This window comes from Saccoglossus kowalevskii, chromosome 9 (assembly GCF_978046115.1).
Source record: "Saccoglossus kowalevskii chromosome 9, keSacKowa6.1, whole genome shotgun sequence".
Lineage (NCBI taxonomy): Eukaryota > Metazoa > Hemichordata > Enteropneusta > Harrimaniidae > Saccoglossus > Saccoglossus kowalevskii.
The window spans coordinates 5223996-5250080 of record NC_140649.1 but is presented as its reverse complement, the minus strand read 5'-3'; the positions used below and the strand labels follow the sequence as shown (position 1 = coordinate 5250080).

General features: G+C 34.3%; 1 protein-coding gene across 2 annotated transcripts in view; it reads left to right on the top strand.

Annotated features, from left to right (window-relative positions):
* The first annotated feature begins 26 nt into the window (after nucleotides 1–26).
* LOC102810051 (E3 ubiquitin-protein ligase HECTD3-like) overlaps nucleotides 27–26085 on the top strand; it is a 37742-nt gene continuing 11683 nt past the window's right edge. Inside the window, exons 1-10 of one of the 2 annotated variants that reach the window (XM_085503075.1) lie at nucleotides 27–388; nucleotides 11981–12150; nucleotides 13258–13486; nucleotides 16464–16579; nucleotides 19797–19907; nucleotides 21470–21552; nucleotides 21947–22049; nucleotides 23048–23110; nucleotides 23850–24008; nucleotides 24461–24566. In XM_085503075.1, coding sequence (XP_085359201.1) covers nucleotides 95–388; nucleotides 11981–12150; nucleotides 13258–13486; nucleotides 16464–16579; nucleotides 19797–19907; nucleotides 21470–21552; nucleotides 21947–22049; nucleotides 23048–23110; nucleotides 23850–24008; nucleotides 24461–24566 — 1434 coding nt within the window. In that variant the 5' untranslated portion in view covers nucleotides 27–94. Of the gene's footprint in view, nucleotides 389–11980; nucleotides 12151–13257; nucleotides 13487–16463; nucleotides 16580–19796; nucleotides 19908–21469; nucleotides 21553–21925; nucleotides 22050–23047; nucleotides 23111–23849; nucleotides 24009–24460; nucleotides 24567–26085 lie in introns of both variants that reach the window. The other variant, XM_085503074.1, reaches the window with a different exon arrangement.

The following is a 26085-nucleotide window of genomic DNA, read 5'->3' as shown; positions in this document are numbered from 1 at the left end:
CGGATCACGCATGCGTTGCAATACGTCTGTATGTCCCTATGCACCCTATGATCAAGCCAGCCCCAAATCGACGAAGTCGTCGAAGTTTTCCGTGATGAGCAGTCAAGTGCAGGACCTTCCTACCAGCAGACTTGCCAGGATTCGATGCCTTCAAGAATGTATCGAATGTTTCAGGGATAACAAATCACTGCCAGATTCGCTTTGCTTCGTTTCCGCTGAATTAGTTTACAAATGGAACTCGAGTTCGAGCAACAAGCTTGTTGTGTACTCTCAGCCGAGTAAAAACAGTAAGAAATGCGGCGAGATCTGCCTTAACGAATCGGTCAGGGTGCACGTAAGTGGCGAGGAGTACTGTAATAACCAGGGACAATGGCTGCAGCTTACAAAGGTATATATCTTTCAAGTTAGCATATCCGATTTATGGTTTACATTATGAAAGTGACTGCCCGTAAATAACGGATATCACTTCCTGGTTGCACGGGGCTATTCGTCACGTTTTCTTAGAATGGTCGGTCCATTTTGCGTGTAAAACTCAAATAGTGAGGCGACATACCAGTTTTCGAAAGAGTTGAACCTGATAAACGCCAACATTAATTAATTTTCATATAAATGAGTAACATATTATTGAGCATGCACGTGCGATTTTCGTGCGAAATTGAAACTAAATGTCAGATCACAACATGCAGGGAGGCAATCCCCGATAAGACTTACATGTAAGAGATTTAAGAGTTAACATTTGGCCAATTAATTTAATGCGTCTTGGCTTTAGGATTATGGAAAGTTGTAAGGTTGGTATGCTGTACCCTAAACCTAATGCCAATGTGAGTATTTCTTTAAATAGACCTTCAATCTTCAAATTTCTTTTTAGCAATTGCCATGCAAGTACCAATATTCTAATGATATGAAGGACTGTGATTTGCTGCAGTTTTATCAGCTCTGGTTGGCCTATGTTGCACAATGTTACAGAAAAGGAAATAGTTGCAGGTCTACACATAAAGTAAATCGTGGGAGCACTAAATATTCACAATGTTAATCTATATGATGTCATCCAATTCTAAGCTAACAAAGGGTACATATACATGTACAGTCAAACCTCGATTATCCAAACACAGTGGGCGGTGACATATTTGTTCGGTTAATTGATTGTTCGGATGAACGATCCGAATGTAAAATTAACATAAAATGAAGGACAATAGAGTGTACGTTGATTTCATGTTTTATTGATACATGTACATTACATTTAATTAATGTGTATTACAATTCTACATTGTAAATATTAATAAAAAATCGTTGTTAACGAACATTTTTGTTAATTATTACGTTTGTAAAATAAATAAATAAATAAATAATACGTGTCCACGAAGAAAATGTGAGAGTCGACTTTTGTCAATATTGTTTCAGTTTCAGTCCGTGCAAAATGTTCGTAAATGTTACCCAAAGAAATGATCCAGGCGCTGTTGTTTCACTTTCTGTTTTTTTGATTTTGCGAATGAAAGCATTTGTCGTAACTGCATCAGTTTCACTGCATCGATGTCCTCTTGACCTTCATACCAGTCAATAAAAAGTTGCATTCCGTCGATTGCGTCAGTCACTGGAACTGCTGGTGTTGGTGCGTTGGGCGGCATGTTTTTCTTTTTCGTTGTTGTCACTTTCAATGTCGTCTTTTTGATTTTCGGCTACAGTCTTTACAATCTCGTCCTCAGTGAAAGTCTCTGACCCAGTGTCGTTGTCACAGTTGATCCATGCATCAAGTTCGTTCTCGGCAATGACTCCTAATCCTAGATCACCGCCGGTACAAATTCGTTCAGAAACCACGATGAAAATAAATCATAAGTTATCCAAGCCTTATTTTGAGATTTATATTTCACTGGAAATGAATTCTTGTCACAGTTTTTAAAACGGCGTGGATTAGCATAACGCCCGATGTAAACAAGTGGTAATTTGTGAGTCCCGGTAGCATTGACGCATGGAAAAATTGTGATGCGGTCTTTTTGAACTTTGTGGCCGGCTGCCTGTTTTTCTTCGTGTGCTGCTAATGTTTTGTCTGGCAAAGCACGCCAAAACAAACCACTCTCATCGGCGTTGTACAATTGTTCGAGTTCATAATTTCCTTCTTGTATTATGACCTGCAGTTTCTGAAGATATTCTTCGACAACACCGTCATCTACCGAAATCGTTTCACCCTGGACACTGAGTTGTCTAATGCCATGCCGATCTTTGAATCGTTGCAACCATCCACTTGATACGGTGTGATCTGACGGGGGTAGCGTTTCATCGGCATGGTTTCGCTCGTGCAAACTTGCAGCTTTTTCTTGTAGCATCGGACCAGAGATCGGAATTCCCTTCTCACGCTGTTGTGAAAACCACAAAAACACAGCTTGGTCGAGTTGTTCGTCTCTTGCCGGTTTCATAGACTTTCTTTTTAGAGCACTCGCTGTATCACTGTGACTTATAAATTTGTCGATCATTGGCCATGCTTTTTTAATGTCCGAAACAGTTGCTCGTCCGATGTTGTATTCTTGTGCCAGCTTTGCTGCTTTCTCTCCTTTATCTAGTCGTTGTAGAATCTCCTTCTTCTGCTCGATGGTTAGTGGTGTACGTTTTCTCTTCATAGATGACATGGTAAAATAGCGTAGAATAGCGTAGGTATAAGCGTAGATCGTACTCGTGACAAAGTCGTTGATTGAATGATGATATTCCAGAAAATGTTCTCGTTTTAAATCATTGTGCACGTCAAACATTTTTACCTGTGAATTATTTTATTCACGCTGAGCAAAAGAACCGACTGTGATCAAATGACTGTCCGGCACGGACGTGCTAAATACGCGATGATCGAGCGTGTGTCGGTAACACGACTTTCATCATGGTAAACAAAAGACGTAACTTAGCAAGTCCGTCAAAACAAAGAGGTGACAAGAACCCCATTCTTCAACTCTTTTGTTAACAACAATGGAGATAAAAAATGTTGTTCCGTAAATAAATTTCATATGGGACTTTGGAAACATGTTCGGATAATCCGTAATTCGGATAATCGGTGTTCGGATAATCAAGCTTTGACTGTATAATACATTATACATGTTATGTATCCCACCATTGGCCAAGAATGTGATACATGTATACTGTAAATGCATTAATTTTCACTGATACATGTAAGTAAAATCCGCTGAATTAAATTAAACAAGTTTCCTTAAAAAATTTGTGAAATTAAGACACAGAGAATGTACTCAAAACATCGAAATATGTAATTTAAATGTCAGTGAAAATAAATTGTTTTACACCTGGCAACATTGTTATCTTCCAGTTTGTGCAACATAATTTTGAAAGTGATCAGATGTAGTATATTGTCATGCGTAAGTTAAATTCACATATTAGAGTGGAAAAAATTATAGATTGATATCCAATGTAATAGTATTAGTATGTTTTTGGTTTGTTTTGGACGGCAAATGTGTCAACAAGTGTCATTTTAAGGTAGAATGCTATACAAAAGTAAAAATATGGTCAGTTTTGGGGTCATTGTTCTCGGTTCAGAAAAAATTGATGTACAAAATCGAGTGAAAAAAACATGTTTTGTCTGTTTTAGGGCATTTTACCATTGTTTGATATATCTCATTATCTCAAAATTTTGCCCGGTGAATATGTTGAAAAAAAGGAAAGCGTTCCTTAAGGCCCCCTCACCCCTAATCCTAATAATCCAGCCCCCCAATGTAATTTTATATGCCCCTCTAAATAACTGTCCTGCAGAGGAGTATATACATGTATGTATACAATTAAATTTGGGGAGGGGCAATAGCGGGCACGGTTAGAATTATGGTTATGAGTTAGGGGGCCTTAAGGAACTCTTACTGAAAAAAGATATATAGTGTTTTACAAGTTACTTTATGATGTCTAGAAGTATTACAAAATTGACAATATTTTTAGTGGTGTTTTTAACGTGAAAAGGTGTTTTCTCAGTGGTTTATGGAAACTGCTGCTAAAATTACATTTTATGCATATTATTTTGCCATTTTTCTCAAAAAAAAAAAACAGATTTAACCAAAAAACTTCACTTCTTGTTGGGTAATACTAAAATGAAAAATTGTAGACAGATTTTGACACAAAATATTGCATGTAGAACATTCTACCTTAAGTGATATTTCTTGACAGCAAACTACAGTACGTGTTTACTTTAAACATGGACCTGCAGCTCTTTGACCATAACATAGGCCAATCAGAACTGCTGAAACAAGACGCTGAATTGATACATGTATGATAATACCTACCATAGTTGCATAGATTATTCTCACCCACAGATGCATTGCTCATTCTTCTCGCACAGTAGGGCACTTGACCTAAACCATGGAGGTATAAACAGAAGGAGTCACAACTGGTTTAAGATCAAAGGTTCATGATCATTTCCGCCGTTTACTCAGTGATTATAATGTTTGCTTGTTAATCTAGCAGCAAACAACAAGTTATCGAATTAACATACTGTGGGACGGGGAATTTTCACGCAATGAAATTTTAGCGTGAAAGAAAATTGTGTCTAATTCATGTTTTCCTTGCAGACGAGTTATTTCAATTTTATTATTCAATGCCTGTTACTAATTCACACATTAAAAATGAGTGTTACACTTCCATTAGCCAACACACGTCCGAGGATTATCGCTATTGTTACTGCAGTTCACATTCACTCAGCACGGCAAGCATTTTGGCAAGTAAAAAATACGGAAAACAATGCATCAGTTTTTAGAGACTGTTATTATTTCGTATGTGACATCGTCACGCCAGAAGCTGCGGTTACCCGAAAAACAAAAAGCCCTGGCAATATGTGATGTATTCAGAGCACATCAATGTGAAGATTTTTTGAAAAACTAATCGCTAAAATCTAATTTTCAATTGTTGTACACTGACCGTATATTTCCGATATCAGCATTACGGACGTAGTTCTGGAGTCCTCGGTAATATTCAAAAACCTTCTGGCCAAAGGTCATTGTTTAAAATGGCGTCACTGGAACACATTTGCGAAGGCGATGATTGTTTCAATTCAACTGAAGTAAATGAAATTGAAAAAGTCGTGATTGAAGAGGATATATTTTGTCTCAAAACGGTGGCGCCTGGATAATAGCGAAAGATGTACCCGGAAGTCTTGAAATACTGTTAACGAAAAAAAACCCCTGAAACAGTTCAAGTTTCCGTCGTCTACTGCATACGCGGAGTACTCCGGAGGGACATAGTTTTAACACCATTGCAAAGATTGTAAAGTAGGCTTCAATTTAAACTAAGACATAAGTGGGCCAATTTAGTGCAACCCTGCCAAAACAGCCGTTAAAATTCCACAAGAAAACTGAAAAACAACATAAATTACTGCTAAATCGACCGATTTAAAAAATTCAAACATGAATAAACTTGTCATAACAATGGCATTCTTTTTAGACACATTGCGCAAGTAAATTTAGGACAGTGAACGCAAGTTTCAGAAATGATCATGGGGTTCAAAGGACGCTTAAACCACAGTCCCTCTATCACCGGTCTGGAAACGCCTGTTGTTTTACATGTGAATCGGCGGGATTAGTTGGCTAACGCTTGTAACGGCTCTCCGCGAAGCGTGGTACTATACTATTACAAGGGAATGGGGTGATTCTCCAATTCCATTTTTATTTGGTGATTAAAGAAACTACTTCTGAAACTAATGGGGTGGTTTAATTCTGTTTGGGATGTAATAAGGAGTTTAATTTCATAGACAAATTTTGTTTACGTTCAGACAGCAGTTGTGGAGTTTTGACAGGCGTGTGGGCGTGGCAATCATGCCTCGTAAAAGGTTTCTCCGGTATGTTTTCGGCACTGGTTGAACTACATGGTTTATCTTTATGCACTTCATGGATTTCTTCCTCAATGACGTCTTTTAAAACAAAATCCCAATCAATCGTCGAATTTGACAAAGTCACCGTAAGCCTTCCACATGGTAATGTGGTGATTCGTGTGCTGGTAATGACACATGCCCAATGACCCAATTCGCTAAGTATCATGGTAACTTCCAGTGGGTTAATGATATGCACGACTACATCAATGGGAGTTTATTTTCGGGATAACTTGGCGTAAGGTGTCGACGATTTATTTGCCCGTTACGAGGGTTAGTACAATAGAATACTAAGCGTTTCCAGAGTGGTGATAGAGGGACTGTGCTTAAACAGACAATATAGGAGAATTAACTCAATTAGAAACAAACGAAATTTAATAGGCTTAAACATGTTGTGACTCCTTCTGTTTCTACCTCCATGCCTAAACCCAAATTTTTCTGCTAGATTTATTTTGCTTGTGTATTTCATTAGGTATCAACCATTTTCTTTTGCATAAGATTTGGTGCAATATATGTGTAAAACAAAATGAACAAGCAAAGAGTAAAATAAAAATGGAAGCACATGTCCAAGATATAACTGCTAAAAATTTGTAACAAAATAAGTGATTGTACATTATGTACATAGGTCTAGATTACTTATTGCCATCCTAATCAATTATGTGCTGTTGTTTTTCATCACCAGACTTTCGGCCATTTTTTTTGTTCTTTTCGTTTTCCTCAAAAATTTTGGCTGTTTTTGTGCCAATCTGCTGATGAAAAGTGTTGTGATTTTGTGAAGAAAAGTGTGAACTGGTGGTAAAAAGCTTAAGACGTGTCCTCGTAATCATTGTGTTAAGGTAGAGATGCAGTTTATTTGTGAATTTCAATCAAAAATAGTTTTTTTCGTTTTTTATATAGATTTTTATTTAAAGAACATTCTGTGAAAATTTGACCAATGAATTCTTATTGGAACACCGTTAAAATTGCTGTTTATTTTCACACGTGGCAGTGTTTATGTCCAATTGCCTAATTTGCATGAGTAACCAAATAACAGGACCTTTGATTGACAATATGCAAATCGAGATTGTACGGGTCATAGTTCATTCAATTCACGCGCATGTGCAATTATTCTCAAATCAGTTCTCGCTCGCTAGCAAACCAAACATTATATTTCCTCAGCGTTTTTTCCTAATTTTGATCATTACATTATGCGTGGTGTGAAAAGAAAGAGAGGTAGAAAGAAGATTCAGATGATTTCTATGTCGGAAGAGGCAAAAGCTATACTGAAGGCATCAGCTCAACGAACAAAAAACAAAATCGATGTGAGCGTCCAAACATGACTTTCCCTGAAGGCATGAATCCGAGTTTCTGATTGACTGAGAGATTTTATTTTTAAATAATTGTTCTCAAAAAATAAACTGAGCATGTGAAGAATAATTTAACATTGTTTACAGTGATAACTGCTCATTGTCGAAACAAAGCTTACCCATTCACGCTAGTCACAATAAACAACATACTCTTGAATAGACATCAATGACTACGGTAAAACTTAGAAAATGACGCCAAAATACACCTTAAAAGTCCCATTTTATTTTTCTAACCGGATATATTGCACTGGGTCGAAGAGATACAAACTTTTGTGTATCTTTTGTCCAATGTGTACCTGTACTTCGATCATTCGCAAGTCTTGCTAGGTGGTGCGAGACAGCTTTGTTTGCAACCGGACGAACTCCGTTTAATTCAATGAAGCAAACAACTGACAATGCTAAAATAAATTGCAGACGTACGCTAAAATTAATTGAAAACAACCAAATAATTTCAATGAAAAATAAATCACAGAGAGAGGTAACTTGATACATTACGGTAACAACTCTTTTGACGCGCTGACCGCTTCTCCGCGTCTGATGTTTTGTTTTCCTTGTCATAATACTTACTGATTGATGATTTTGTTTTGATTTTTGAGTTTTTTAGCCTGCAACTCGGCCACGACCTTTGCTTTTTTCGTGAAAAATGGGGAAGTTTACGTCAATTTGACGGACATTCCATTTTTTTTAAACTAACAAAGCACACTGTTTAGCACTCCTATTTTTTTCATTTGCCGATTTCTATTCAGAAAAATTCGACCGCTCGAAAATGCACCTTAATTTTGCACTCTTAAAACATGTCAGATTTCCAACACAAATTATTTAAAACCGGTCGAAATTTTAAAACTTTTACGTTAGGAGCTGGAGCTCTCTTCTTGCAGGCGACCGTCGCCGGTAGTACAACAGCATGTTTTGTACGTATATCCGTGCGCTGATTGTCTGCGACTGTCTTAGAAAATCCCTGAATGAGGCGTTGCCAAAATCGGAAAAAATATAAAAATGCCTCCTTAAAAAACTAACAGAATTCAAATATTTCTTTTAACAAATATGTTGCAGTGGGAAAAATGGGATTGGAAACGATGAACAAAACTTCTGTGCCTCGCGTTTCGATTCTAGGATTACGCGATTATTCATTATTGTGCGTTCGCTTCCTGGAGTTGGTTCTCAATACTACATAAAAATCATCAAGGATAAATAATTTAATATCCCGCTTTGTACTCTTCACGGTAAACCATAGGCTCTGAAATACTCGTAGATTTTTTATTGAAAATACATCGAAGAGAAGCCATGATGTTTTGATCGTGATAAAAGGTCACCTTCCTAGGACCGCCCCCTGTTTAATAATTCATGAGATGACGTCATATTTACTGGGCATTGCCACATGTTTTTACCGACCCCCATCAAAACACTGGTATGAATGACGTGTTTCTGATTTATATATTCAAGAGCAGTTGTTCTGGTCCAACGATTTTACATAAAATGTCTATATCTATACGTTAACTTTCAATTTCAATAGTCTAGAAAGTATGACAATGTATGACAAAGCAGTAATTCCCGGTTTAACGCGCAAATATGCAAATTAGCCTTTTTCTCGTCTTCTATTTTTGGTGAATTCTTGGGTTTTAAATTAAAATAGCTGATAGACGCTTTGGCCATTTGCCTTGAAATTTTCACACATTTTTGACAAGGTGTTCCCCCTTCAAAATGCGTCCGGACAGTTTATTACGGCGAGTGGAACAAAAATAACAAGTCTGCAATTAACATGGATATATAAATTATGCAAAAATAGAAAAGAGTGAACTTTGAGGTCATGCTGTGCGACTTTGAAAGCCGTTAGAGAGATGAGTAGACGCATTTGAATTAGTAGTATACCAAGGTATCCAGTGATGTAATTTTACCCACAAACGGACTTGAAGTTTTTAAGCTAATTTTTTTTAAACCACTTTTGTCCAAAAAAGCATATTTTTGACCCAAAATCAAAAACGCATTCTGGATATTTAAAAATAAAGACAAGTTTTACAAAGTTTGTATAATATGCTTTCAGAAAATATATAACATGTTGGATATATAATACCATCTTCATTGTCTAATTACTCAATTAATAAGCAAGCCAAATAAACTGCATCTCTACCTTAATTCCATAACACAAATCTCTTTCAGTTGTGTACAATAGCGTCATTATTATGTATTGTGATGCTACTGTTTGCAAGATAACACGGCTAAAAATCGAATCTAAAATCGAAGTCTTCAACTGAAGGCTATTCCATTGTGATCATCATTAGATCTTTTATTCTTGTAACATCTTCATTGACACGGCTTCTTCTTGAAGTTTAATGCGGTTTTGTATGCTATAACCCATGTTCTCAGGGAACTGACGGCACCAGAATTACAGCTGCAATAACAAATATTTTGGATATGTTTTGAAACACTTCATCATTGTACAATAACACATAAATAAATAAATAAATATTAAAACAAAGTTGTCATAATCCATACAGCATAATCTTGAAGTGCTGCTACATGTGTTTGACATGGAGCTCTTCAAAAGTAATTATTGCTTTGTGGATTTCACCATCATCAAACTTGTCATGTCTAAATTGACCACCTACTGTCTCAATTTTCGGTATTCCATAATTCGCTAGTTCATTTCTGTCTTGTGGCAATTTCCTTTGATTGAACAGTACATCTAGGAGGACTAGGCTAACAACATATTGCTGTCAGGTGAAATAGCTCCACAAAATGCAGGATGCAATTTACAGTTTTTTATATCACATTCCCAATCTTCAGATATTCAACTTTTCTTCAGTACTGTAAAATCTGTATTGGAAACTGTGGATTCTATTAAAATGGTATAATGCATTAGAGGGAATGCAGCTTCTATTAGAGCACCTACACATATGAGAAATTATGAATTTTTGGTTCTCAATTATTCAAAAAAGAATGGGTGTGACTTCTATTAGGGATGCGGCTTCTAATACAGATTTTACGGGGTATATGTAATCCACCATCTTGATTCCTTAGCAAAGGATTATGGGTAAAGTATTGCATCATGGTCACTCTTGTAAACAATTGAGAAAATGTCCTCTATAACTTCTAATTGGTTGATAGCAGTGGTACATTACTTGGGGTTTGCAACTACAGTGACATGATACCAAGATCTCGTTTCAATCTTGCTCTCGCATAAGCGTTCCAACTCAGAAAAATAAGAATGCGCATGCCCGAGGTAACTAGGATACTGGGATGTCCAAGTGGATCAAAATCGCTACTCACAATATGACGGATTACGATAACTATATTTTCTGTCCATTTTCGATGTTTTATTGTTTTATTACAAACCGCCTATGTCACGTCAGAAGGTTGTAGCATCAGTCTCGCTATCTACGAAATGAGACTTGAATGGGATCTTGACATGTCACCATACAGTACTATGCGGTTGCAAACCCCAAGTAATGTACCTCTGTTTATAGTTTAAAACATTGTGCCAACCATACCTATAAATTAGTTGTCATGGCAACAAAACTGAAAATATATTTTTTTTGAATTTATGTATTTTTTCTACTATATACTTAATTCTCAAATTCATTGATGAGCGTAGCTTATACAGGTTGTATATAATGTATAACCTGTTGACTGTAAAAAAGGGACAAAAACAACCAAAATGTTTTTTTGGAAATTTGTTTACTTTTTTTTTTTTTTTTGCAACATTCTTGTTATAATTTTATACATATGTATTATGCACACTGAAAATTGAATTGGTATTTCACATCAGTATTTCTTGCAACAGTGTTTATGATGTCAGATTTTACCCATACTTCCTTGCTTGAAAATCAAAATGTTGGAGAACTTATTCCATAGAGCTGTAAATTGCATTCCTGTGTGTTTGTAAAACGTTTTCATCTGAGAGTATCATGCTGTTAGCCTAGACTTGGGAAAGGATTCAGATTCACATCTGATTCCTGTCAGATTCATCCAGGATGGTCAAATGGTGGCCATTTCAATATTCGAAATTAAATGAAGATGAGCAAGCTAAGTCTTGCTGAATGGTTATTTTGGACTGTGTGTCCATCGCTGTTTTTGTCTTTGTTAACTTCTACATGTGTATGTTTGTGTGATTCATTTTTTACTCTGGAAAACTCTTTAAAATATTAGTTTAATATGTACAATTATATTTGCTCTTATAGTAGTTATGTGAGAAATGCATCCACCATACATTGACTACCATTTGTTATATTAACAGTACAGTTAATATAATACTGTAAAATGACTAATTTTCACTGGGTTTAAATTTCACTGATTTACCATTTCAGGCATATTCAGTGGGTTTTAAATTCACGGTTTCGTCATTAAGATAATGTGTTTTATGCTAAATTTTACATATTGACGGTGTTTTAATTTAGCGCAGTTTTCCAGTCAGCGAAATAAGCTAAATTAAAACCCAGTGAATAATTACCCCCTTTACAGTATAATATACACAAACAAAAATATGAATGTTGTAATAATACAATGTTCCCATTTCGGAATATCGTAATACACTGGGTTTTATAATTTTGCCATTTAGTGAAATCCGATGAAATTTAAATCCCTGTAAATTTAAAATTGAATTTGTTTTACTGGAAAATTTGTGATTTTAAAACTTGATGAGAACACTCACTAAATCAAAATTGTGAAAAAATTGTTATTTATATGTATTGTTTTTCTTCTGCTGCAGTACCATACATGTACATGCACTAACACATGCATGTAAATTCATGGTACATGTAGTTATTCCTTTATAGCTTACTTCATATCTCATCTCTAACAGAAAACACTGGATGAGTATTTCAACGTGAATAATTTCTCTGAAGCCTGGATACTATTATTTGATAGTAAAACGAGTAATGAAGATGATGCATCTCTTACCATAACTGAAGATCCCCAGCCAAACTTTGTACATCAACGAATGTTTGGAGCACATCCAAAGCTGATAAAGAGGTAGGAATTGTGTTTCTGCTATAGTCAAACCTGTGTATAGCGATCACTTAAGGGACTTCATTGAAATTGGCTTTATAAACAAGTGGTTTTTTATGAAGGTTGAGACTTTAAGATTGACCTCTGTGTGTGTGTTCATCCGTATCTAGCAGTATTTCACACAAGATGGCCAAATGCATCAAAATCATGTATTTTTAAGGATTCTGAAACAAGATCTCAGTCATGCATAGACAGATACATGTATGTTTTAAACTTTGTACATACATGTACATTAAGCACAATAATACATTGATGCACACTGTTTTATTTTTCAAATGAAATGCAGAATGCAGTTTCAAATCAATATATCTGACATTCCTAGGCCTAACAAGTTTAAATTTCACTCATACATCAGACATCATATCTGTCATATATCTACACTATATGCACATGCATTGTCGCTTATGACAGAGTATGGAACAAAACTAGGCAAAAAGAAGTCATGTGACTCGGCACTCAATGAGGTTTTGGCGGCCATTTATAAATAAAGTTTATCTCATCATTTAATATTTCCTGGGATTTATTTTCCTGTTTGTATCAAGTATAACTCGTGAATCTCAGTGCAAAACGATAGAAAATCTTAATGTTTTAAGGAATCAACATAACCTATACTTGAGTATGGTTGTTGCAGTTTCTACGTCACAAGTATTACCATAATGTAGGGCAAACTATTAATACATGAATACATTTTAAAATAGGTCAGTTACCCATTTATATTTGGAAGGGTCATGTTTAACTTTCTCCTCCCCTCTCCCCTACTATCATCTAGGATAAACATTAGAACACACTTGTGTATGACAATGACTAATAGACAGGGCATTAACATATTCTATTATTATGCAAATTTGGCATGGTGAACACAGGGTTGGGGACCCCTGTTTTTTAATATTGATAATAAAATTGATCTCCCATTGTGTAAAAAATGAGAAACTTATCAATTTCTTTGTGACACTATAACAAACAACCTTAATCATCAAGTCCTCAATTTATACACATATATCACAAACAATTCCCAGATTTACGGAATTGTCCATGATATAATGTACATGCTTTAAACTTTTTTTTTTGTAGCTGGGAAGGTGTGATCGAGCAGAAGTATTCTTTGTTATTGAAGCGAAATTGTAAAATTGCATCCTGCAATGAAGCAGCAGTTAAAAAATTACAGAGTCCTCCAACAAACTGGACGATAGAATATGATGACGAGTTAGCTAAATTTTTATGTGAACATACTCATCAGAGTAATGAGAACCTTGGCAGTGTGAGCCAGTATGTTGAATCTGTTGATGTCTCATCTCAGTGTGTAAGTATCTTAATTGCTTCATCACGTATTTCCAATATATTAAATTAAGTTTGGGTCAATTTTATGTCCACAGAGAATATTCTGGGCATATGTGTAATGTATTAAAGGTAACACATTTATGGTGGTAATATATTGTCATTAGAAACTCAAGGCAGTTTAAGCCAAATATAATTTCCTGTTAATTGTGTTTTGATGTAAACATTACTTGTGAATGCAATCAGAGTAGCTGAAGTCTGTAATGGTTTGGGATTTTAAGGTGGTTGGCTAGATTTCTTTACAAAATCCAGATAAAAAGCCATGGTTACTGAACTAGTTTTCACACAAAAAAATGTCAAACATGGAAATGTTGGTTTTTCCATTGGTTCTTTGGTAAAAAACAGTTTCTTCATACATGTATCTCAAAATTTTGGGGTACATATGGTGAAAAAATCTTTTGTAATTACGGAATGAATAGTCATTGCTGTCCTGAACTATTGAAAAATTTTGACAAATACTTATTTTTATGAAAAATAATTTCATTTTTGCATGTGTTCTGTTTGTCTATAGCAAAATATTTTGTACTAGGTAAAAAAAAGCCCAAAAGTTGAGAACTTGTGTTTGAATCACCAATTATATCACACTTCTGAAACAGAAAAATGTTATGAATTTTCCGCTCTTATTTAATAGGTTGAATGCCCGCTAATAAGCACAAGTTAAACTCTGGGGTTACAGACATTAAAATGAAATATATCAGTGATTAATATGTGATGTAATTATATAGCTGAAATGAAAATGAATAAAAACAGGTGGCATGGTGTGTGGGTAATAAATAGAGAATGGAAAGGTTATAAAGTCTCATCTTTCAGGAAGAAAGAGTTATCCAGGAATTAACACAGCAACTACTGTAAAAATACTAATCGGTGGGTAAATGATAACATACATATCAGAATCTTCCATTTCAAACACCATTTATAAAAAAAAAATCATGTTATAAAGTAAAGTTTTAGCTATTAAAATCTTTTTGAATAAAAACATGTAAGACATGGTGGGAGTGTGTACAAATCTGAGCAGTTGCTAGGTTGGTGTGGCTTGTTAGCTGGTGCATATATCTAGTAGCCTCGCTTATGTGTGCTCTTCGAATATGAACACAATGTTGAGGGTTAATTGACAAACCTCATTGATGGTGCTGAACATTACCTTGTATAAAATGTAATCTGCAATTGACCTCACTTTGATGACGCATACGTTGTGGAATGCAGAAAAAGGGCTCGAAGCATGCGCACTGCGCACACAATATGCTAACAATAACTTTAACAAAGTTATGACGTAGACATATCTTATGAATATTATTTTAAAGTACAATTATTAATACAAAGCACTTATTATGAAACACTGGAATCACCTATATTATCTGTGTGTGTCTGTTCCACTGATATCTCAAGAACCAATTATCAGATTTTAATGAAATTTGGTACATATCTGCTCTGGGATAATGCACAGACCTGATTAGTTTTTGGTTGAAATCCATGCATACCAATTACCGTACATAATTTGCATATTAATTACTGTAAAATACTTTATTTTAGCTGGAATTAATTTTCACTGAAAAGACTTTTTGGGTGTTGTATGGAATTTATTTTCACTGATTTTTGATAAGTTGAATATAGGAATATATAGGAAAAAAGGTATATTCGCTGGATTTTATTTTTCACTGAATCATTCCTTCAGTGAAAATAGCAAAAATTAATTCCAAGCGAAAATAAAGTATTTTACAGTAATGGCTACTTGGAACCACCCTAATCATTTACTCTATTAGGTAGAAGCACATGTGCTTACTGTAAAAATAAAGGACAATGACAAATCCATGATCAAAATAAGACATATTGCAATGATTTTGCATTGAATAAATACAATGCTTTTATGTGTAATGAAAATGTGCTTCTAATATAGTAAATACTGTATTCCTTATTTGTACTTCATGACTCCAATACCTTCAGCACTTGGGAGTTCTTTCTAAGCTTTCTTTGATTTTACATTTGTAATAGTAAATAATTAATGCATTCAAATGAGATTCTTGTCAAAATACTAGTAAATACATACATGTATAATGTTTAACTTTTGTTGGCAATGTGTATTTATGTCCATTAGTTCTAAAATTAACAAAGAAATCATCAAAAATACATGAAAATGTGCAAAATGTAATATTGTTACAACATTTTAATGTGAAATTTAGACTTGTACTTGTTACTTAAAGACTAATTACTTACTTTTGAAAAAAAAATGGAACGCTATTTGAGTGGAGAAAACAAGTGTGTCTCTTTCTCTCTCAATGAGATTCTGTAGCTTTTTGCATCTAAGGTTTATTGAGGTAGTAAACGATAGATTCTGTTCAAATTGACCTTTGTGTGCCTGAAGGAGAAGTAAATGCTATAATTGTGGTAATATATGTTCAAATTGACCTTTGTGTGCCTGAAGGAGAAGTAAATGCTATAATTGTGGTAATATTTATGTGTTAGTAATCCCAGCCTGAACACAGAAGTTATGCATACCTCTCAATCTACATGTATGTATTAAAATCATGTGAAAGTGTGGGTTTACAGATATAAAAATCTACAACAAAGTGAATTGCAATTTACATGATTCCGATAAAAACGTGGGGTTTATATCTGTAAACACACACACACTTTTGGGTAAGTGAAATTGTCCCACGAACATAGGTTAATTTATAAAAAGTACAAAAGATTTTATTTTCTACATTTCATCATGGATAGTTTAACGCATTCATTCGAAAAACCATTTGAAGGCGTCAATTCCCGAAAACGTCCAACTTTTTCAATAGTTGGGTATGGCCAGTTTACAATTAGCATGAATACAATGGATTTACAGAAATAGTAGTTAAACAATGGGTCACATGACTTAAAGTGGTATTATAACACTATATTGATGCTGTTTCACTAACTATTGGCTGACATAAGTTTTAATTTATCACCATGTCCAGGAAGATGACAGTGCAGCCTGCTTGACAGACGGTAATTCTAACACGTACTGGGAAAGTGATGGTAGTCAAGGGCAACACTGGATACGATTAAAAATGAAGAGAGGAACGATAATCAAGTAAGATCAATATGTACTATATCTAGCCATGTTAGCAAAACTGTAATAAAATTGGGGGGGGGGCTACAGTAATGAAACAGGGTGGAATTTATGATATATCATGTCTGACCTGACCTGGTGTTATCACATGTTTATGTGTTGTGTGAATCAGTGTTCTTCTAACAGAAGAATATGTTCTGTTCCACGTTGGAATGTAGAACACAATACCCAAGTCAAAACAACACTATTCAAGAGTACGATGTTTATTGTGGTTAGCGTGAATGGGTAAAGCTTCGTTTCGACAATTAGTTGTTATCACCGTAAACAATGTTAGTCTTCAAATGTTCAGTTTATCTTTGAAAACATCAGCAAATCTCTTCTGTTTTGCGTTCATTAACATTAACATATTCAAATGAGCTATAGTAATTTGAACACGTTGGCATCATCCAGCATTTTAATTCGTTGTTTAGCTATTTGACCTATCAGGTCAACTTGTTAGAGACAAAAATGGTGGATATTGTATCACATCGAGCATTTACATGCGGTGAAACTAAGTTGAATTTTACTTGCATTTCATAAAAATTCAACAAATTTACTCTTGTACGTTATTAATAATCACTACTAAGTAATAATCAACAATTGTCAAACGCAGCATGACCGGATTGCGCTATCGTGATCATTTGCTATTCAGCAATGCAGTTGCATTTGTTTTTATTTGAAACTTCTTTTAGAATATACTTTCGTTATTACTTACCAATAAAATTAAAAAAGTGAATGCATGTTACATTAAATATAAGTATTATTTATCATCAAGTGAATTTTTTTTTTATTTGTATAAACATTTTTCCATTGATCGATGGTTAACACTTGTGTTTTCAATGGGATGATTGTTTTTGTATAACTTTCTAGACTGTCTGCAAACACGTTATTTACTTCAGTGTTCTCCCCAGCATTCAATTTGTGTGCGGGGCCGCCACGCTGCTTTTCCTGCCCGCCACTGTGGTCTCGAGCCGCCACAGTGATTAGTAAGACCGCCACAGTGCTTCTTTCATTGTTCATCCTGTGAACTGTATTACGAAATATAGAAAGAAATACGTAGCTATCAGGGATCTTGCCACGCTTCCGACCAGGACTATTGTCCGACGTATCGACCGACACGCATCCTGCCAGACGTGGACTATAATTTGTAAACAATAGACGTAGTCGCACGATGTGGTAGTGGCTTATAAACAATACAAGTTAATTTTGTAAAATTAGCACCTCTTTGTTCGTAAGTAAATACTTTAACGATCGACGCAGTCTTTAGATTGAAAGCTAACATTTTTTTCAAAATCAATTCCACCCCGATATAACATGGGCAAAGCGGAGTTCACGATCTGTTTACGCTACTCAAGAAAAAAACAACGTGTTTATTACGTGATTGGGTAGAATACATTTGAACTTTTATCATCGTGAATCATGTAAAAATACCAACACATCGTGCTACGACATCGCTTTACTTCCGCAATGTAATTTTTATGATCACTACCATTCGGAAAACTTCGGGTTCTGCCGGCATTAACATATTCTGATTGGTTAATGGCGTTTTTGACCCATCTGGTCAAAGGACACATGCCGGTCAACTAATATGTCACAATTATCATGGCGGTCTTTGTTTTTCACCGAAGCGATCGAGTGATCAAAAATAATTGCTCAAATTTTACGTTTATTTCATATAAAAAAATAAGTAACATTTTTTCATGGCATGACTGAGTATGAGGAATTATTGGTATAACCGGTGTATAACATCGCGAAGTAAGTTAAGTCACGTCGTAACTTTGATGATTGTTTGGAAGTTTTATTTGTTTGTTCATTACTGTAAATGTAAACGTTGTAGAAGCTGATGGTACGAATAATGAACAATTTTTTGAAGGAGAATGTTTTTGTAGTAAATAAGATCATGGAAGTCGAGAACATATTCCTGGCTGAAACGTTTCAAATGCGTTTCATTTAGCCTTTTACAATTTATTTGTTTGTTTGTTTTTAATAGTCTGCAGCATTTCCATTTCGATTTGACAATTTTTCATCTTTAAATTCAAACTCTTCTAAATTGTGAAACATAATATTTTGACTCCAATAGAAAAAATATTTGCACTGTGTCTGATCTCATTAATATCCCAAAAGAATAGTGTTTATAACACTGTATGAAACAAAAACATATGTGCCACATTGTTTTTGAAAATATATGTTGTTTGTTATGTGGATGTAAATGTGCTTTGGTCAATCTCTATTATTATGTAAATGATATGCAAATGATATGCAAATTAGTCCGCCACAGTGGTTTAAATTCCTGGGGAGAACACTGTAATACTTAGTATTTAAAATAAAGGATACAGTAAATAGATGTCAGACTGCAATGAGCTGCAAATAGTTGTTGTGTAATACTAGTAGGCGTGCAGGAAATAACTGTTCTGTTGGAGACTGCACGTGTCGGAAATCAACAAGACATTGACTGACTGCTTCATGTGGTGTGAACCTTTATTTTATTTTTCGAAAATCCGCAAAATCTTTGGACAGCTCAAAACCGTGAAATTAAACATGCGCGAAATTAAATGTTTTTACAGTATTCCATAAATGAGCTTCTGCACTGGTCAGGCAGTTTTTTAAAAACATTTGTCATCAAACACCATTTGTGTCCATAACTGCATGTATGTCTTGTCAAATTAGTTGTGATTTGTAATTTGGTTCCGGAAAATTACAATTTCTACTGTTTTTTGGCAATTGAATTGTTCATATGATAAGTTTACCTGATACTGTACATGTATCACTTACTAATTAAATAATTACAATAGTCGTGTAGTTAGCATAGTTTAGCAGAGCTTGCCCAGAGACTAATCGTTACACATTGACTATGCTAAGTCATACTCACCAACACCAATCAATAAAAATACTCGTATCAATTGGTGTAAGACAAGTATGGCTTCACTACGTAAAATGACAGATCATCACCTTTATGAATCTGATCTAATTTCTGTCACTCACGCTGCAAACAAACCATCCATACTCGTCATTCTGCACTTGATAACCTGAGAAATTTTAATTTACTTAATTAATTTCCCTCAGATTATTTTACAAATTCAACTGTCAATATCACTGTGATGCAATATGAATGGATGGTATGATTCATTACTTATACTAACCTTACATGTAATAGTTCATTTCACTTTAACCCATGTTTGCTTCTTTTTAATTTCAACAGAAAATTACTCGTCACTGTAGATGCAGAGGATGATAACTATATGCCGAGCCATATCATAGTGATGGGAGGCGAGGATGAACTCAGGAAACTAAACGACATGAGACTCAATATGTATGTATCTTTGGTTCACAAATAGCTCTTTAATTTCCTGTTTAAAAGATGGTTTTCATCTACCACAAGGGATTAATTTCATATTGTAGGCTTCATGTAAATTGTTCACTGAAGTCGAGAAGTGGCTAGATAAATTAAAAATGTCAAGTGGGTGATTCTACTGAGAGGAAAGCTTGTGTTGAACTGTAGCAAGAGCTGTCAGTGAAAATTGATTAGTCCTGTCTGCCACATTTTGAGTTTTCAAGTTATAATGTTCCAGCTTACTACCTCCTTCATTATTACCTTGAAATTTCTTCTAAGAAAGTGGCGTATTTTAGTTCCACCAAAACAATTGAAATAGAAAAATGTTCAGCCAATCAGATTGCTCCTAATATCTAGTGTAGTAAATTTTATGGAGGCTAAGGTGCAGAGTTATGGTTAATTATTCGTTTCACGTTTTTTAGTTCCCATTTGGATGCCGCTTAAAAACAGGGACTTATGGATTGACTTCTGTGTGTGTGGTTATGTGTTTGGACGTTCTGTCTGGACCGGTTACATTCAAACTTCACACTTACATCATACATAATATGAATGAATGAATAAATGAAAATTTTTGCCAGAAACAGTGTATACATTGTGGGGTCACAGAAATAGCTTATTCAAGCTAGTCTAGTCTGTGACCTATGATCCAAGATATATAATAAAGTAGTGATAAGCTAAGATGTAAAAGACATAGTTAAAGCATGTAATGAGTACTATAATAGCTATAACAAATTTCTTGTGTGGAAAGTTTTAGATACATATAAAAAACAAGAAAAAAAATCGCATATACACTGGACATCAACTGTCTCAACATAAATTATGTAAATGTAACACATGCATTCACGCACGCATACACATGCACAATAATCATGAAAATTCGAAAAATATTAAATAAATAAAACAAAAGACCAATACATAAATACTTATATAAAATATCTAGAAAGTTTAAATAAATAAAGCAATGCATATGCACATCATATACATATGCACATCAATTTGTTTCACAATCTGATTTAAGATGGCCTAATGGCGACCATTTTTGTGCTGAAAATCATCGAAATCAAGCATTTCGAATTTTGGCGGTTTACAGATGGATTGTGTTTAAACTTGGTATATACATTGACTGACTGGCAGCCATTTTGTTTTAATTAATGCTGTTCAATGGTCATGCTGCTCAATATGAAAAAGTACTCGTTTGACATCAGATAGAAGATGACTGAATGTCAATCATTTCAGTGTTAACAAATCACCATAATCAAGCATCATCTTCTGGATCCATACTTCTGACATGTTTATGTTAAAATTATATTACTACATGTGTAAACAATATATCTTAAACTTGGTAACTAATGGAGACTGTGCCATACATGGCTTGCTTTAGTTGTTTATGGATAGCTGATATTGCTGTAGTGACTGTCATGGATACTAAAATTACTGCTTGAAATGTCCCCTGAACAGTGTCATCAACAGTTTCTTATTTTATTCAGACTTGGTCAGCCACATTTATTACTGATGTACAATTTGTGTTTTTTCTCTACCAGGTCTACAGGTGGTGATATATGTATATTGGAAGACATGACAGAACACTATCCAATAATAGAAATAAGAATTAAAGAATGTAAAGGTAACAATTAAACACCTGAGAAATGTTTTCAATCATTCGCCTTATCTCTCAGTTTGCTGAATCCTTCATATGTGCAATGTGATAACTTCTTGCTACACAATTTAAGCATTTAGTGTGCATTTTATCACACAACATAAATTTAGGGATTCACTATTTTTTTCATTTAGAGCTAACTATCCGTCTAAATTTTGACATTCTCTCACCAAAATGTTGAGTAAGTTATGGAGAAATGACAATATCTTGTTTCCATGGAAACAAGTGTAGACTCTTATCCCTTGATCACTTAATATCAAAGTACTTTTATTTCTACCAAATCCTGTACTCAGCGTACTCTGTTAACATCGTATTTCTGTCTAATATTCCAAAATGGCAGTGAATTTATTGTTCTCTTCAGATGAAGGTGTAGATACAAGAATCCATGGTATAAAAATTAAATCAACTAAAGAGCGAGACTTGGGATTAAGTAGAGATTTATTTGCATCAGATAATTTAGTAAGGTCAGTATATTTCTCTATCTCTGTGTGGTATATAGTTACTATAAAATACTTTATTTTAGCTGGAATTAATTTTTGCTGAAAAGAATTTTTGGGTGTTTTATATGGAATTTATTTTCCTTGCTTTTTGACGAGTTAAATGTAAAATATAGGAAAAAAGGCATATTCACTGGATTTTGTTTTCACTGAATTATTCCTTCAGCGAAAAAAACGAAAATTAATTGCAAGCGAAAATAAAGTATTTTACAGATAAGTTATATGGCTGAAGCTTTTTAGGTTTAGTCCAAAGTCTAAGGTGTACTTCCTCAAACAAAGTTTTCATGGGTGTGTAGGATATATTTAGATTTGTTTGGAGCTCTGTTATACATCATTGTTTTTTATCTTCTTACTCAATAAAACATGCAGAAAACTGGACACCCATGAAACTGGAAATATTGTTGAATTTCTTTGTTGTATTTGTATTTGCTGATACATGAAAAACTGAGATTCGGTTTAGATGTGTTGTAGTTTTTTCAAGCCAAGTTTTCATTTTATTTAAACTTCAAAAACTTCTAAGTTGCTTTTGGCCACTTTTTGTTTGTAATGCAGTCTCAAGTTTTAAATACTGTGGTTTTGGAGACCATAAAGATGCAGTCAAATCTTGAATATCTAAATGAATTATTATTTATATATCTGTCGAATACTTGCATGTCAAAAAAAAATTGGATAATCAAGGTTTACTGTAAAATACTTTATTTAGCTGGAATTAATATTCGCTGAAAAGACTTTTTGGGTGTTTTATATGGAATTTATTTTCACTGATTTTCGACGAGTTGAATGTGAAATATAGGAAAAAATCACTGGATTTTTTTCACTGAATTAGTCCTACAGCGAAAATAGCGAAAATTAATTGCAAGCGAAAATAAAGTATTCTACAGTAACTACATTGTTGGTGGTGGTGTGTCGCCTGTGGCCTACTAAAAACAAAAGCAAACTATAATGTTTCTTTTATATCTTCTTAGATACCCCAAGTTAGAATTAATTGATGTAGAGGTTCTTTATAGGCGATCACTAGCACTACAAAGGTATGTATGCTAATTTTATGGTTTTAGCTTGGACACTTAAATGACAAAGGTTGTTGTGTGAATTGTTTCTGTTTGAACTATAAACTTACATTTTCCCTCATATATCTTCATTTATATTTTTTTGGGAGATTAGTGACAAAATACAAGAACAATTGTTTTTTTTTGTTTTTTTTATGCCATGTTAGATTTGTCTTTGTTATTAAATACTTACTCTTGAATTCTGCTTCATATTACACATTATTATAATACATCCACTGGTGTAAACTAGCATTAGAGGGTGGTTGTTAAGAGCTTCATATTTGTATTCCCATACAATGTGTGTATAAAAAAATACATTATTTTTTTACATGAAATTCTCTTTAAGTGATTTGCTAGTCATACCACTTTATATTTTGTATTGTACTGGTTAACATTAAAGCAATCTATTAACGAAGGAAATAATAGAGTAAAACTATCGACATAGAATAGATGTTTTCAACAATTTCTGTTCTTTGATCCGAAAACGTGGCCAAGCTTGAAACATTTTCCTTTGAATAATATAAATTTGCATTTGTTTATATATTGCTCATTCAGATCTCAGTAGCAACTCTAGTGAATATGTGTACATGAGTGAAATGAGACAAAATTATGGAATCTGAAACAAGGCCATGAGTTGATTCTCTAAAAATAAACCATTGCATGAGTAAACTTATAGGATACGACTGCTATGTTAATCATTGAATTTCTCTTATACTTGTAGGTTTATACGACTACTAGACAGTGTGATAGAATACATAGTCCCAGCATGGGAATTCTCAGTGGGTTCATTTAGTTCATTAGAAGTAGTACGACAACTCTTACCGTTGTCTAAGAAAAGGCTAGCACTCATTGATACCTTTCTAAGGGAGTCAGAAACGTGGTAAGTACAGGTTGGATATTATCGAGGGTCATTTCTTCGCCTATGGCACAACTATAATTTTCACAAATTGCATCTTGTCGTTTAAGCTTCTCTGCGTCGGATGCATGCATGTTGGATATTGGTCATGTGACTGAAATTTACAACTTAGTTTCTATTAACATGCATTCACGCCTTCACAACTTTTTTGGGGTGAACCTTTGTGTGTATACATATAGCATGTACAACTGAATAATGCAATAACAAATATACATGTACCTAGCCAATCATATGGTCTCGTAACTCAGAGATGTTGTAGTGATTTAAAATTTTTCAGATTTTTACTAGTTACCCACATCCGTCATTAAATATACATGTATAGCAGTTGTATAACATAACCCATGTATTACATGCACTTTATCACTAAATTTTATTTTGGTAATGATTTTCTTTAAACTATTGTTTTTTTTCCCCAGCAAACCACATCGTATGCCAAAGCTATACATCAACAGAAGAATAGCAGCAGAACATAAAGTGAATCCAGCTCTTGATATAGAATGTAGAAATGCTATATTTACTCAGGTATTACTGATCTAGTATCCCTTCCCATACCACATCTTGTTATATTTACTCAGGTATTACTGATCTAGTATCCCTTCCCATACCACATCTTGTTATATTTACTCAGGTATTACTGATCTAGTATCCCTTCCCATACCACATCTTGTTATATTTACTCAGGTATTACTGATCTAGTATCCCTTCCCATACCACATCTTGTTATATTTACTCAGGTATTACTGATCTAGTATCCCTTCCCATACCACATCTTGTTATATTTATTCAGGTATTACTGATCTAGTATCTCTTCCCATACTACATCTTGTTATATTTACTCAGGTATTACTGATCTAGTATTCCTTCCCATACCACATCTTGTTATATTTACTCAGGTATTACTGATCTAGTATCCCTTCCCATACCACATCTTGTTATATTTACTCAGGTATTACTGATCTAGTATCCCTTCCCATACCACATCTTGTTATATTTACTCAGGTATTACTGATCTAGTATCCCTTCCCTTACCACATCTTGTTATATTTACTCAGGTATTACTTATCTAGTATCCCTTCCCTTACCACATCTTGTTATATTTACTCAGGTATTACTGATCTAGTATTCCTTCCCATACCACATCTTGTTATATTTACTCAGGTATTACTGATCTAGTATCCCTTCCCATACTACATCTTGTTATATTTACTCAGGTATTACTGATCTAGTATCCCTTCCCTTACCACATCTTGTTATATTTACTCAGGTATTACTGATCTAGTATCCCTTCCCATACCACATCTTGTTATATTTTATACTCAGGTATTACTGATCTAGTATCCCTTCCCATACCACATCTTGTTATATTTACTCAGGTATTACTGATCTAGTATCCCTTCCCTTACCACATCTTGTTATATTTACTCAGGTATTACTGATCTAGTATCCCTTCCCATACCACATCTTGTTATATTTTATACTCAGGTATTACTGATCTAGTATCCCTTCCCATACCACATCTTGTTATATTTACTCAGGTATTACTGATCTAGTATCCCTTCCCATACCACATCTTGTTATATTTACTCAGGTATTACTGATCTAGTATCCCTTCCCATACCACATCTTGTTATATTTACTCAGGTATTACTGATCTAGTATCCCTTCCCATACCACATCTTGTTATATTTACTCAGGTATTACTGATCTAGTATCCCTTCCCATACCACATCTTGTTATATTTACTCAGGTATTACTGATCTAGTATCACTTCCCATACTACTTCTTGTTATATTTACCCAGGTATTACTGATCTAGTATCCCTTCCCATACTACTTCTTGTTATATTTACTCAGGTATTACTGATCTAGTATCCCTTCCCATACCACATCTTGTTATATTTACTCAGGTATTACTGATCTAGTATCCCTTCCCATACTACATCTTGTGTCCATTTATGTTTTATGTTGAACCAAACCTGTGTGTATTGGTTTACTTCCAGGAGTAGGTATGGTGATATCATTGATAAGTATCCATGATTACT